Source organism: Salmo trutta, chromosome 10 (genome assembly GCF_901001165.1).
Source record: "Salmo trutta chromosome 10, fSalTru1.1, whole genome shotgun sequence".
In the NCBI taxonomy this organism is placed as follows: Eukaryota; Metazoa; Chordata; class Actinopteri; order Salmoniformes; family Salmonidae; genus Salmo; species Salmo trutta.
This window is the reverse complement of record NC_042966.1, coordinates 33,312,596-33,328,675: the sequence shown is the minus strand read 5'-3', so window position 1 is coordinate 33,328,675 and position 16,080 is coordinate 33,312,596. Positions and strand designations below refer to the sequence as shown.

Genomic DNA, 16,080 nt, shown 5'->3' with positions numbered 1-16,080 from the left:
TAAGTGACAGAGTTTTAGATTTCGTTTATCAAGCACGCATAAATCTATGGTGAGTGTACAAAACATTAAGAATACCTGCTCTTTCCGTGACATAGACTGACCAGGTGAATCCAGGTGCAACTCAATATTAGGAAGGTGCTCTTAATGTTTTGAACACTCAGTGTAGGTTATACTTGTGGTCTTGGTTTAGGTCTTGGTCAAAAGTGTTAAGCTTAGTTTAGGTCTGGATCAGACCTGGGTTCAAATACAGTTAAGTATTTCAATTAATTTCACATACATTTCAAAATAATTATTTGGATAGTTTTCCTTTGATAAATTCAAGTAATTGAATATTGGTTTAGGAAATCATTTGCAAAAGCATTGGCATGTATACTGAACAAAAATATGAACACAAGATAATCCATCTACCTGACAAGTGTGGCATATTAGAAAGCTAATTAAACAGGTGCACCTAGTGCTGGGGACAATAAAGAACACTCTAAAATGTGCTGTTTTGTCACACAACATTATGCCTGTAGCTTTGAGGGAGCGTACAATTGGCATGCCGACTGCAGGAATGTCCACCAGAGCTGTCCAGAGAATTTAATTTAATTTCTCTACCACATTCAACGTTGTTTAGAGAATTTGGCAGTACGTCCAACCGGCCTCACAACCGCAGACCAAGTGTAACCATTCCAGCCCAGGAACTCCACTTACGGCTTCTTCACCTGCGGGATCGTCTGAGACCAGTCACCCGGAAAGCTGATGAAACTGAGGAGTATTTCTGTCTGTAATAAAGCTCTTTTGCTGGGAAAAACGAATTCTGTTGGCTGGGCCTGGCTCGCCAGTGGGTGGGCTTGGCTCCCAGGCCCACCCATGGCTGCGCCCCTTCCCAGTAATGTGAAATCCATAGATTAGGGCCTAATTCATTTTTCAATTGACTGATTTCCTGACATGAACTTTAACTCAGTAAAAACGTTGAAATTGTTGCATGTTGCATTAATATTTTTGTTGAGTATATTTGAAAGTACTCAAATACACAAACAAGTGCATTTTCAAATACAAATATTTCAATTTGAACCCAATTTTAAAATGGACTAATATTTATAAGACATATGAAAATACTTTCAAATACTTCAGATAGCAGTAGATGATTTGGCCAAATGAATAAAAAAATATATACAGAAAATAAGTATTGAAAATGGTCTGGTCTGGGACTCAAGAAGTCTGCTCTAGATCTTGTTGTGTACTGGTACTGGTGTGGTTCTGGTTCTCAAGGGGTCTATTATGAAGCCCAAATCATGGAATCCTAATCATAACACTGACCAAAAACTTTAGTGATGCTCTGAATTGTTTAGAAACAATTCATTTCGGCCACTGTCAGTTCTGTAATAGTTGGCAAGACAGTAAATTAGCTTGATGAAACAGCAAACTACCACATTAGCTCTGAAGTGAGTGAATTCCCAAAATAGCAGGATCAATTTAGTCATTTTATGTTATTGTTTGGTTGAAAGTGGGAGTGGGTGACAGTGAAAGCAGGAAAATAACCCGGCTTCAGCTGTGCTGATCCACGGAAGAGCTATGATTAACTAGATTTCAGCAAGTGGATTTGTTTAAACAAATAGGATGTGTAAATGTTTATTCATATTCTGTTACGGCATAAGCCCGATAAATCTACAGGTTAGAAAAACAACAATTCATATGCAGATCAATTAAATAGACTGCAACTCGAGAAAAGCACTGAAATACAAAGCACAACAATGAGAGAATATCTGTGCTGTCAAAACTAGCCAGACATAGAAAAAAATGGATCCCTTTACTTGCCCGTCGACTCCCGGTGTCGACTCCCATTTCTGGGTGTAAAGCTTCGATTCCGCTAGATTCAGTATTTTCAACAGAGAAAACTAGCCAGGCATGTTGATGCGCTAGCTGAGTGGAACTGACCTTCCACAGAGTTGCATTATTTTCCAAAGGCCCGAGTTGATTATCCCTGAAGTAGCTAGCAAGTTCACTAGATAGCTACAGTAGTTGCCGTGGTAACCAAACAGACTTGTTGGTTTAGCTAACCAAACCATCAGTCCTACCTTGCTTTTATCAAAATCGATTTCAACAATACCAATGAAGTTTTCAATTTGACTTTTGCTTTAAAAAGCAGCTAAATCAAAACATGTACTATAAGAATGAACTATATACCGTATATACACATTGAATTATACTGTGGCGATATACTGTGCGTTATAGGGAAATAATGCATGCTTTACAATGCCCTTCGAGTATTCAACAATGACATGGTATAAAGAGCAATAATAGTACCTTGAAATTCAACAACTCTTTCTCTCTCTGTAGCTATGCATTGCAGCTGTGAATCAATACTATCCCTAACAGGTGCGATCATGGTCATTTTAACACTATCAGTTTCATGAGGGAGACTGACAACTTGACAGAAGCCATCAATCATAGCTTCCTCTGGAGAAAATCCCGTCATGCCACGAGGAGCGTGCTCTGTGTTCTTCCTGTATATTCAATATTCAGCACATACAGTATGTCTTCACAAAGACAAATAGAAGAAAGTGAAGACAGCGACAGCAACAACAAAAAACACTGACACTTGTTGATGATTCCTCATGACCGTGACTAGATTCTGCACCCGCACCAAGGAGAAGGAGGGAGTGTAACGCATCACAGCATCATGTATACTTCAGTGGGGAAGAAAATACCTCGACCTTACAGAGAGAGAGAGGTCTGCCTACACTCTGGGAAGAACACTCTGAGAGAAAATTGAGTACTGGCGTAGAGGATAGAGCAAGGTGAGATTCACAGGGGGCAAAATAGGAGGAAAACATTTTCAGGACAAACTCCTTCATTCTTTAATCCCCTGGTATCTGTCTCTGCGCTCCCATCGTCGCTCCCAACCCCCAATTACTGGGGAGAAAAATGTCCAGATTTTTGCCTCTCAAGAAATACACAGGCTCTCCGTCAGAACTCAATTCGGTTTTGGTAATGAGGCTGTGCTTGTGCATTTCCCCATGCAAACAGGCCAATCTGCCAATTGCCAGCACACACAAGGGCTTTGAATAGCGGGAAAGCTCGGTGGAAATTGACTGGTAAAAATGTAGCTTTTTTGACGAGGTCACAATTCAGCGTTCACCTTTGAAAGTCCCGAAATCGCAGGGATTTATTTTATATACAATTTTTTAATTGTTCTTCATCTGTAGGCCACGTACTCATTATCATTATATTTTATAAAGTACATATTTTTTCTATTTAATCGAGTGGTAATGTGATTTCAGTTATATGAACTAAAAACAACTTGCACAGCAAGGATGGGGTTGAATGAACTGTGTTTTTTAAGTCTACCCTTTAAAGTCTATGCTTCATCATTGTTTCATTCTATTAAAAACAAACAACTATGTTTTAAGTGAGAAGTGGGCACTGGTCTGAAGCCAAAAAAGAAAGGAAATTCATGAGCACCACAATGTGTATTTCACCCATGCTCTACCATGATTTTCCAGCACACAGCTTTGACCTACTACAGTATGCTGGTCTATTGTACTTCCAACAATGTGTAGGCAGGTTGCTTAGGATTCAAACCTTCTCAAGCAGCCTAATTCATACTCTTCACAGGGATAATGGACTTTACAGTGTCCTGCTATTAAAATAGTGTATATATCATTAGGCTGTATGTACTGTATTTTGTAGATAGAAGCCTATTGTAAATGTGTATTATGTACTGTCATCATCTTTATTTCAATAAAACATACACACATAACTTTAAGCTACATAGACATTTGACAGGGGTAATGAACTGTCCATTGTTCAGCACAGCAATTGATAAAACAGGACCATGTTTGAAAAACAAGTGGTTCTGAGATTATGTCAATATTACACAGGTAAGCTAATGTTTACAGAAATAAGGAATGCAGACAGGCTCTATAGACCTCTATATCTACACTGGAAGCATGAATCCATCCTGCAAAGTGGCACAGAACACCTAAAGCACCCAAAGGAGGTTTCTACACATCTCCCATTCTATGCCCTGCGTTCACTCCAGATGCACACCACACACCCTCTTGTGGCCTTCAAACTTCACCTGCTTCAAATGAGTTACAACTTGGACCACACCCTGGTGCCACATCCTGTCTCCCCTCGTCCTGCCAATGTAGCCATATCACAAAGTCAATGCACGAGCTGCATTTTGGATACTTTCAGGAACCAGCGCCTGCAGTTTCTGGGAAGGGGCCTTTGCAGGGTCCCGCACACAATGTACCCATTTATGATGGAAATGTTGAACATTCCCCAAAACACATACTTTCACCATTTTCTGCCTGTGTGTCCAACATTGTAATAACTCCTCAAGATGGTCAATCCCACCCATTTTCTTGTTTTAATCCATTACAAACTCTGGAACAGACATAAGTTCCTACCACTTTTAAAAACAACTCTAAAACCCCTGCCAGTGTCACTTTAGGCCCAGTTTGTGTGCTGCAAGAGTGAATGGTGGGACTTAGGGCAGATACACGCCATGGAAACGTATGCTCTCCTTCTTCCCCTCCCTCTTCTTCCTCCTCTACCTCTGCTTCGTCCTCTCCCTCCACTCTGTCCTCCTCTTCCTGCTCCTAATGTTCCTCTCCCTCTCTCCCTCTTTTCTCCCACCTCTTCACCTCCACTCTCCTCTTCACTCTCCTCTTCCTCTCTACCTCCACTCTCCTCTCCTTATCATCTCCCTCCACTCTCCTCTCATTATCCTCTCTCCTCTACTCCACTCTCCTCTTCACTCTCCTCTTCCTCTCTACCTCCACTCTCCTCTCCTTATCATCTCCCTCCACTCTCCTCTCCTTATCATCTCCCTCCACTCTCCTCTCCTTATCATCTCCCTCCACTCTCCTCTCCTTATCATCTCCCTCCACTCTCCTCTCCTTATCATCTCCCTCCACTCTCCTCTCCTTATCATCTCCCTCCACTCTCCTCTCCTTATCATCTCCCTCCACTCTCCTCTCCTTATCATCTCCCTCCACTCTTCTCTCATTATCCTCTCTCCTCTACTCTACCTCCTCTTCACTCTCTTCTTCCTCTCTCCCCCCTCTCCTCTCACTCCACTCCTCAAACAACATCTCTATCCCTCCAATCATCTCTAACTCCTCTTCCTCCCTGCCTTTTGCTGCTGAGTCCTGACTCTCCACATCACTGACCTAGAGGAACAGAGTACAGATGGACATCACTTCCTTCTCTTTCACTGACCTAGAGGAACAGAGTAACAGATGGACATCACTTCCTTCTCTTTCACTGACCTAGAGGCACAGATGGACACCACTTCCCTCTCTTTCACTGACCTAGAGGAACAGATGGACACCACTTCCTCTCTTTCACTGACCTAGAGGAACAGAGTAACAGATGGACACCACTTCCTCTCTTTCACTGACCTAGAGGAACAGAGTAACAGATGGACACCACTTCCTTCTCTTTCACTGACCTAGAGGAACAGAGTAACAGATGGACACCACTTCCTCTCTTTCACTGACCTAGAGGAACAGAGTAACAGATGGACACCACTTCCTCTCTTTCACTGACCTAGAGGAACAGAGTAACAGATGGACACCACTTCCTCTCTTTCACTGACCTAGAGGAACAGAGTAACAGATGGACACCACTTCCTCTCTTTCACTGACCTAGAGGAACAGAGTAACAGATGGACACCACTTCCTCTCTTTCACTGACCTAGAGTAACAGATGGACACCACTTCCTCTCTTTCACTGACCTAGAGGAACAGAGTAACAGATGGAGAGGAGAGGAGCAACAAATATGATACAATTGTAGTCAGGAACATAATTTCTATCTCCTCTCACACGGTCTCTCTCTTCCTTTCTCTATTTCTTTTTCTCAAACATACTGTACACATACTCTCTTTCTAATAAGGGGTTTCGATAATAAATTGTGTGATACAGTTACACGCCTCCCATTCCAAACACACACTCTCTATCCACTAATCAACTCTTGTGTTTTGGCCTGATAGACTAACTACAGAGTTCGCCAATGTTAGCTGATTAGTTACCAAACTGGGATCGTTTCCAAATAAATTGCATCGGTAGAAACAGGACAAAAAAAGCAACTTGTTAGCTGGCTATGTAAACAAATATCCAACTCTTCATATGAGCTCCACTGTGCAGGCATCTACTACCCTAACACGACAGCTAAGCTGTCAACTAATAGGAAAATGAGGTCATGTATAGCCTATGAATATCTGCAGCTAGCGAACATGAAAAACCATAAACTCAGTCGAGCAGTGAATTTCAAGCACAGATTCAAGCACAAAGACAAGGGAGGTTTTCCAATTGTTTGCAAAGATGGGCACTTATGAAATTGAAAATCCCTATGAGCATGGGGAAGTTATTAATTACACTTTGGATGGTGTATCAACACACCCAGTCACTACAAAGATACAGGGGTCCTTCCTAACTCAGTTGCCGGAGATGAAGGAAATGGCACAGGGATTTCACCATAAGGCCAATGGGGATTTTAAAACAGTCACAGAGTTTAATGGCTGTAATAGGAGATAACTGAGGGTTGATCGACAACATTGTATTACTCCACAATACTAACATAAATGATTGAGTGAAAAGAAGGAAGCTTGTACAGAATAAAAATATTCCAAAACATGCATTCTGTTTGCAAAAAGGGACTACAGTAATACTGCAAAAAAAGTGTCAAAGAAATGAACCTTTAATCCTGTGTTTGAGACATGTCCAACACAACGCATCACTGGTAATATTTTCAAGCATGGTGGTGGCTGAATCATGTTATGGGTATGTTTGTCATAGGCAAGGACTAGGGAGTTTTTTGGGGGATAAAAATAAATGGAATAGAGCTAAGCACAGGCAAAATCCTTGAGGAACACTTGATTCAGTCTGCTTTCCACCAGACACTGGGAGAGGAACTGTACTTACTTAACATAAAACATTACAAGTGGGGCAAAGTGAGTCAGACTTACGTAGTCATCGTATGATTCGTGTGTGATGGGTAACAGTGGGGGTCTGTATCCGGGGTTCCCTGGTGCTCCCCTGGCCCTGGGAGCGGGTACTCCTCTCGTTAATGTGGCTTGTGGCAGGACACTCCGCTTACCCACTGTTCCCCTGGGTACAGCTGCCCCCCTGACTGGTGGAGGGGGTGGGGCCGCACCTCCCCGTGCCCTGTTAGAAAAACAGAACATAGATGGGATCACAGCATGATATAACTTGTCTGGCCATCTCGAACATTGATATTGTCCCTGTAAGTTAAGGACATTTATATCGTAGCATACGCTGAGTACTGTATGTTGAACAACATAGATCAAAATTGATCGCATCTCGAAAATATTTGTTATCCAATGTGGAAATGAAATGCTGCTTTCTTGATTTCAAACAACTATGTGCAAAAGTGGAATTGTAGCTGATTTCAACACTTGTTTCTAATGTGGGCAGATATTATACCGACTGCCTCAGCTGGTGGTGGTCACAAGCTTAAGTGTTGTAAAGTGGAAGAGAAGCATAACATTTTCTGCTTGGAGAGATACAGTCATAATGATGTTTGAAGCAGAACAGGCATCATATCACTTTTCTTCCAGACAAGCCATTCATTCGGACACTGCACTGTTATTCCAATGACCTGGGGAACCGGTTCTACCTGTATTTGTAGAGAATCCTCATGTCCATCTGTCTCACATACCGAAGCAGCCCTGGCAGCAGGTTGGCATTTATTGGGATGACTCATGTACTGGAGGCAGCTCTGCAGTGTCGTCAATAGCTGGCACAGCCACAAAGTTATAAAATCAGATTTTAAACCTAACCCTAACCTTAACCCTAACATTAGCCACACTGGTAGCACTAATGCCTAACCCCAACTTTAAATTAAGACCAAAAAGCACATTTTTGTTTTGATAATTTTTTTTACGATTTAGCCAATTTTGACTTTGTAGCTGTCCCATCTGGTGGAAATTGGTCAGTTCTGCCTCCAGAATGTCAACCTGTGTCCTGGTAGGGAAATGACCCTCTGACTCCCTGTGCTTATCCCAGCAAGGAAGGCTATATTGGTTAGCGTTCACTAACAGCTATTTGACTGTGCACACAACTCGCAAATGGGCCCTGATGTGTCTGAACTGAAATGAGGGTGTTAGGAGACGGATGCTGAGGTGCTTTCTTCTTTACTGCCTAGAAGGGCCAGAGGAGCACCACAGGGAGTTCAGGGTGGAAGGTCATAAAGCTGTCTACATCTGGAGAATATCCAGACGTTTTAACACTAGCAAGACGGAGGAGGAAGAAGATACAGTCTTCTGGCACTGCAGATCCTTCACTAAAGCTAGCAGTCCTTTATGATCGGAAAATACAAAGACTCCAAGGAGAATCACAGGCACATTACCGGTGCATATTTCTCATGGAGATTTACAGTAATGGCTTATCGAGGAGGCATAAGGAGTGAATCAGGGGAGGGACATGGTGGTGATTCTAAATGGGCAGAATCAGAATCATATGAGAAGAGGGGCTGTGTTTAAGCTTCATTACCAGCTGAGGTAGAATAGTGCAAGTCATCACCGTACACTCAAAATCCTTGAGCGACTGTCACACTGAAGACATGGTCGGGGTAGATGTATAAAATATGAATTATGAGGTACGTCATGTCTGAAATATGAAATATTACATTAATTATGAAAACGTTACATCATGAATAATTAACTATATGTGCTTGAAACAAATGACGAATCATTCATCAAACGGGGTATGAGTATTAAACACAATGAAGCCAAGATCACATTTTGATTATGATTGCAGTTAAAGTTCACACGGATACAAAACAAAACCACACACATGCACACCCACACACAAATGCACACCCACCCACCCACACACACACACACACACACACATACACCCAATCAATGACCATTAATGAGTTGGGATGGAGACCAACAAACCAGCGGATCATAATCAACATGGTTCATCTTGGCAAATGGTAGAAATCTAAATACGTACCGTGTGTTTGTGGTGGAAGCTAGTCGTAAGCCCCGCCCACGTACAGTCCTCCCTCTGCTGGTCTCCTCTGATCCTCCGTTCAAGTAGGAGAGCTCCCTCAGCTGCTCCTGTCTGATCTCATCATTGTAGTCCTGTGGGAACAGAATACAACAGGCCTCACATTAAATAAAAGAGGACATTTGTCTTAGGACCGCAACAGATGCTCACAACTGCGGCAAAGCTCTCCTAAATAAAAAATTATCCTGATATGCACAGGAAATGCATGATTTAGTTTAACACTGAATATTAATTTAGAGGATGTTCGAGTCAGAGTAGTGTAGAGGAACAAGTCTCAGTATGCTGACAGTTAGAACATAGACGAGGGTAGATGCAAGGACATAATTAAAAAAAATATATATAATAATTTTTAAAAAATTGCAGTCTCAAAGATAACACCAGACTGTCCTCCAAAACACATCATAGAGAAAAATGGAGTGGAAATTTAGTAACACTTTCAATGAGGCATAAACATATAGCTAATGCCTTATAAGTGAATGTATCTACCCCATTAGTCATCCAAGGTCCATGGCCTTGGTTAGCTACATCATGTCCGGCTTCTGTTCTTCCTCCCTCAAGTAGGCCACTGATCTATATATAATAATTATTATTGTTGTTATTATTATATAAAAGGGCTGGATGGGTAAAAACAACTTTATTAGGCACTCAGCATCTGGGTTTCAAAACTCTGTGGGGTTTTCACTACATGGTTTTGACCTCCCCAGGATTTTCAGAGAGTCACGTAAGGAACCAGGGAAAACAACTTACAGTTACGCTAAGACAGGGTTGGGAGGGCATGGGAGGCCATATTGAAAGTGGAAATAACATTGTCCTCGTGGAAATATCGCATTGTTGTGTCTTGATTCGTATATGTTTTTCTCAGCCAATCATTGAACATGACAAGAATCTGAATCACAGGCCAGATAACAGACTGGATCAAAGATATTTTATTATCTTGTCAACGGGCTTAGATGGGCCTCATTTCCTCCAACCACTTATCCTCATCTTGTTTGCAAAGACAGCTTGGCTAAAACAAATATGAGAGGTGGCATTGAGCACAGAATTTAACCTCTACTTGGCTTAAACTGCTGATTGATGTGGAAGACACACATTTTATCTATTAAACTTACAATATCATGCATAAACAAATGTATTTTATACCACAAACATCTATCTTATATGCTCATCATATGGCATGAGATCACTAAGGTGCATTATTTTCATATCTACTGTAACTTCAAGAAAGGGTACAAAAAGGCATTGCTCACAAGCACCCCCATTGATTCATAAAAAAAAAATATATATATAATTTATATATAAAGCACACTTAACCAGCATGGCTACCAGAGCATTCTGCAGCGATATGCCATCACATCTGGTTTGCGCTTAATGGGACTATCATTTGTTTTTCAACAGGACAATGACCCAACACAACTCCAGGCTGTGTAAGGGCTATTTGACCAAGAAGGAGAGTGATGGAGTACTGCATCAGATGACCTGGCCTCCACAATCACCCGACCTCAACCAATTGAGATGGTTTAAGAAGAGTTGGACTGCAGAGTGAAGGAAAAGCAGCCAACAAGTGCTCAGCATTTGCGGGAACTCCTTCAAGACTGTTGGAAAAGCATTCCTCATGAAGCTGGTTTTGAGAATGCCAAGAGTGTGTAAAGCGGTCATCAAGGCAAAGGGTGGCTACTTTGAAGAATCTCAAATATAAAATATAATTTGATTTGTTTAACACTTATTTGGTTACTACATGATTCCATATGTGTTATTTCATAGTTTTGATGTCTTCACTATTATTCTACAAAAATAGCAAAAATAAATAGAAAATAGCAAAAATAAAGAAAAACCTTTGAATGAGTAGGTGTGTCCAAACTTTGGACTGGTACTGTAGATACAGTGCCTTCGAGAAAGTATTCAGACCCCTTGACTTTTTCCACATTTTGTTACGTTACAGGCTTATTCTAAAAAATTTTTTTTTTAAAAGCCTCAGCAAACTACACACAATACCTCATAATGACAAAGTGAAAACAGACTTTAGAAATTTTTGCAAATGTCTTACAAATAAAAAACAGCTAAATGACTAAAATGTAAATGTAAAATGTTAAGTATTCAGACCCTTCGCTATGAGACTCAAAATTGAGCTCAGATACATCCTGTTTCCATTGATCATCCTTGAGATGTTTTTACAACTTGGAGCCCACCTGTGGTAAATTCAATTGATAGAACATGATTTGGAAAGGCACACACCTGTCTATATAAGGTCCCACAGTTGACAGTGCATGTCCGAGCAAAAATCATGTGCGCCGAATACAACAGGTGTAGACCTTACAGTGAAATGCTTACTTACAGGCTCTAACCAATAGTGCAAAAAAAGGTATTAGGTGAACAATAGGTAAGTAAAGAAATAAAAACAACAGTAAAAAGACTGTGAAAAATAAGGCTATATACAGTAGTGAGGCTACATACAGACACAGGTTAGTCGGGCTGATTGAGGTAGTATGTACATGTAGATATGAATCTACATGTAGATTTCACCATGCCATGAGGTCGAATGAATTGTCCGTAGAGCTCTGAGACAGGATTGTGTCAAGGCACAGATCTGGGGAAGGTGACCAAAACATTTCTGCAGCATTGAAGGTCCCCAAGAACACAGTGGCCTCCATCATTCTTAAATGGAAGAAGTTTGGAACCAACAAGACTCTTCATAGAGCTGTCCGCCGGCAAAAACTGAGCAATAGGGGGAGAAGGGCCTTGGACAGGGAGGTGACCAAGATCCCGATAGTCACTCTGACAGAGCTCTGGAGTTCCTCTGTGGATATGGGAGAACCTTCCAGAAGGACAACCATCTCTGCAGCACTCCACCAATCAGGACTTCAAGGTAGAGTGGCCAGACGGAAGCCACTTCTCATCAAAAGGCACATGAAAGCCCACATGGAGTTTGCCAAAAGCCTGGCACCATCCCTACGGTGAAGCATGGTGGTATCAGTATCATGCTGTGGGGATGTTTTTCAGTAGCAGGGACTGGGAGACTAGTCAGGATCGAGGGAAAGATGAACGGAGAAAAGTACAGAGAGATCCTTGATGAAAACCTGCTCCAGAGCGCTCAGGACCTCAGACTGGGGTGAAGGTTCACCTTGTAACAGGACAACAACTCTAAGTACATAGCCAAGACAATGCAGGTGTGGCATTGGGACAAGTCTCTGAATGGCCTTGAGTGTCCCAGCCAGAGCCCAGACTTGAATCCGATCGAACATCTCTGGAGAGACCTGAAAATAGCTCTGCAGCAACGCTCCCCATCCAACCTGACAGAGTTCGAGAGGATCTGCAGAGAAGAACGGGAGAAACTCTCCAAATACAGGTGTGCCAAGCTGTAGCGTCATACCTAAGAAGACTCAGGGCTGTAATCGCTGCCAAAGGTGCTTCAACAAAGTACTAAGTAAAGGGTCTGAATACTGATGTAAATTTGATATTTCAGATTATAGAAAATAGTCAAAATGATTAGCAAAAATGTCTTAAAACCCTGGATGTAGGCTAATTTAAAAGCATGTCTTGAGTGATGTATGATGTATTTATTCATTCTGGTGGTATGGAAAAGAGCCCTGTGGTGGTGGTATGGAAAGGAACCCTGTGGTGGTGGTGGTATGGAATAGAGCCCTGTGGTGGTGGTATGGAAAGGAGCCCTGTGGTGGTGGTGGTGGTATGGAAAGGAGCCCTGTGGTGGTGGTGGTGGTATGGAAAGTTGCCCTGTGGTGGTGGTAGTATGGAAAGGAGCTCTGTGGTGGTGGTGGTATGGAAATGAGCCCTGTGGTGGTGGTGGTGGTATGGAAAGGAGCCCTGTGGTGGTGGTGGTGGTATGGAAAGGAGCCCTGTGGTGATGGTATGGAAAGGAGCACTATGGTGGTGGTATGGTATTCTATATAGTAGGTGGGTGTACAACAGTGCACACAGCAGAGAGACTGCACAGAATGCAGATAACTTGTTTTTCGGTCACTTATGGACACTGAAAAGGAAACGCTAACATCGTCCCACAGACCATGTTTGCGATGTCAATGAGATTCACTCATTCATGCCTTTCCTTTTAAACAGTGATACATTTCATGTAAAATGTCCGCATTACCTGATTGACAGTGACTTGTGTACAAACAGACGTAATCAAAATGGCGGTATTCTAGCGAGTGAATGAAGTAAATTCAAAGTATTGTTCCTAAATGCTTTGCTCTGCAAAACAGCAAGCAATGTCTTGAATAGCTTCAAGTGAAATAATTGTATTGCATTTGCACCAGTTTGCCCATAGCCATCACCTGATGGGGTTAAATTGGTTCAGAAAAGAAATGTATTTGGCGATGAATAGATGTAATGGCTAGCCTGATGGGATCACTATAGAGGCTGTTGGATGGTCAGGCTAATTAGCCTCTGAATGAAAACTGGTGTCAAAATGCTTTCAACTGAACCAGGAGGCAACAACTTGGAGAAAACACTGTGATTAAGCTCCAGTTGGAAGCCTATTTCCAGAGAAGATAATGAAACACTGGCAGAAAAAAAGAGGCTCAATTCCCCACTATAATATGACAACCGAAATACCTGATGAACAATATAATTTAAAAACATTCAGAAGATTTTTCATCCATTGTTTCACTTTTAGATAATAGTGGAGGTAATATTCCAGTATAAACGAAGGGGATTCAGACATTGCAGTGAAATACAGTATTTCAGTATTCTTACATTGGGGGTTGGTGGGTAGTGGTGTACAGCACCCTGTCATTGGGGTCTGCGTTAACCAGCGAGAGCGTCTCTACTACCAGTCGCCTCCCTAACAACTCTTCTGTGGTCCATACTGTTGATGACTGAGACAGTACAGATACACCTGCTATACTGAACAAAAATATAAACGCAACATGTAAAGTGTTTGTCCAATGTTTCATGAGCTGAAATAAAAAATCGCAGAAATGTTCCATAGCCACAAAAAGCAGATTTTTCATTTTGTGCACAAATGTGTTTACATCCCTGTTTGTGAGCATTTCTCCTTTGCCAAGATAATCCATCCACCTGACAGGTGTGGCATATCAAGAAGCTGATTAAACAGTGTGATCTTTACACAGGTGCACCTTGTGTTGGGGACAATTAAAGGACACTAAAATGTGCAGTTTTGTCACAACACAATGCCACAGATGTCTGAAGTTTTGAGGGAACGTGCAATTGGCATGCTGACTGCAGGAATGTCCACCTGAGCTGTTGCCAGAGAATTGAATGTCCATTTATCTACCTTAAGCCTCCTCCAACGTCGTTTAGATAATTTGGCAGTACGTCCAGGACCTCCACACTGGCTTATTCACCTGTGGGATCGTCTGAGACCAGCCACCCGGAGAGCTGATTGAACTGAAGAGTATTTCCATCTGTAATAAAGCCTGTTTGTGGGGGGAAAAAAACGAATTCTGATTGGCTGGGCCAGACTCCCCAGTGGGTGGGCTTATGCCCTCCCAAGCCCACCCATGGCTGCGCCCCTAGATTAGGGCCTAATGCAGTTATTTGAATTGACTGATTTCCTTATATGTACTGTAACTCAGTAAAATTGAAATGGTTGCGTTTATATTTTTGTTCAGTGTATTTTAATGCTACACATTGTGCTGCATGAATCACTACTTTCCTGGTACTAGGGGGCAGTATGTGAATCACTACTCTCCTGGTACTAGGGGGCAGTGTGTGAATCACTATTCTCCTGGTACTAGGGGGCAGTGTGTGAATCACTACTCTCCTGGTACTAGGGGGCAGTGTGTGAATCACTACTCTCCTGGTACTAGGGGGCAGTGTGTGAATCACTACTCTCCTGGTACTAGGGGGCAGTGTGTGAATCACTACTCTCCTGGTACTAGGGGGCAGTGTGTGAATCACTACTCTCCTGGTACTAGGGGGCAGTGTGTGAATCACTACTCTCCTGGTACTAGGGGGCAGTGTGTGAATCACTACTCTCCTGGTACTAGGGGGGCAGTGTGTGAATCACTACTCTCCTGGTACTAGGGGCAGTGTGTGAATAACTACTCTCCTGGTACTAGGGGGCAGTGTGTGAATCACTACTCTCCTGGTACTAGGGGGCAGTGTGTGAATCACTACTCTCCTGGTACTAGGGGGCAGTGTGTGAATCACTACTCTCCTGGTACTAGGGGGCAGTGTGTGAATCACTACTCTCCTGGTACTAGGGGGCAGTGTGTGAATCACTACTCTCCTGGTACTAGGGGGCAGTGTGTGAATCACTACTCTCCTGGTACTAGGGGGCAGTGTGTGAATCACTACTCTCCTGGTACTAGGGGCAGTGTGTGAATCACTACTCTCCTGGTACTAGGGGGCAGTGTGTGAATCACTACTCTCCTGGTACTAGGGGGCAGTGTGTGAATCACTACTCTCCTGGTACTAGGGGGCAGTGTGTGAATCACTACTCTCCTGGTACTAGGGGCAGTGTGTGAATCACTACTCTCCTGGTACTAGGGGGCAGTGTGTGAATCACTACTCTCCTGGTACTAGGGGGCAGTGTGTGAATCACTACTCTCCTGGTACTAGGGGCAGTGTGTGAATCACTACTCTCCTGGTACTAGGGGGCAGTGTGTGAATCACTACTCTCCTGGTACTAGGGGGCAGTGTGTGAATCACTACTCTCCTGGTACTAGGGGGCAGTGTGTGAATCACTACTCTCCTGGTACTAGGGGGCAGTATGTGAATCACTACTCTCCTGGTACTAGGGGCAGTGTGTGAATCACTACTCTCCTGGTACTAGGGGGCAGTGTGTGAATCACTACTCTCCTGGTACTAGGGGGCAGTGTGTGAATCACTACTCTCCTGGTACTAGGGGGCAGTGTGTGAATCACTACTCTCCTGGTACTAGGGGGCAGTGTGTGAATCACTACTCTCCTGGTACTAGGGGGCAGTGTGTGAATCACTACTCTCCTGGTACTAGGGGGCAGTGTGTGAATCACTACTCTCCTGGTACTAGGGGGCAGTGTGTGAATCACTACTCTCCTGGTACTAGGGGGCAGTGTGTGAATCACTACTCTCCTGGTACTAGGGGCA

At 42.8% G+C, this 16,080-nt stretch overlaps 1 protein-coding gene across 9 annotated transcripts in view; it reads right to left on the bottom strand.

The window, feature by feature from the left end:
- The window catches only part of LOC115201586 (KH domain-containing, RNA-binding, signal transduction-associated protein 2), a 126,755-nt gene that overhangs the window by 26,210 nt on the left and 84,465 nt on the right, over window positions 1-16,080 (bottom strand). For all 9 annotated transcript variants that reach the window (XR_003879767.1, XR_003879770.1, XR_003879769.1 and 6 more), the window contains exons 5-6: window positions 8,980-9,110; window positions 6,966-7,164 (exon numbers count right to left, since the gene is read on the bottom strand). Coding sequence is in view for 2 of the 9 variants with exons in the window: in XM_029765348.1 (XP_029621208.1) it covers window positions 6,966-7,164; window positions 8,980-9,110 (330 nt within the window). In the remaining 7 variants the exon portion in view is untranslated. The remainder of the gene's footprint in view (window positions 1-6,965; window positions 7,165-8,979; window positions 9,111-16,080) is intronic.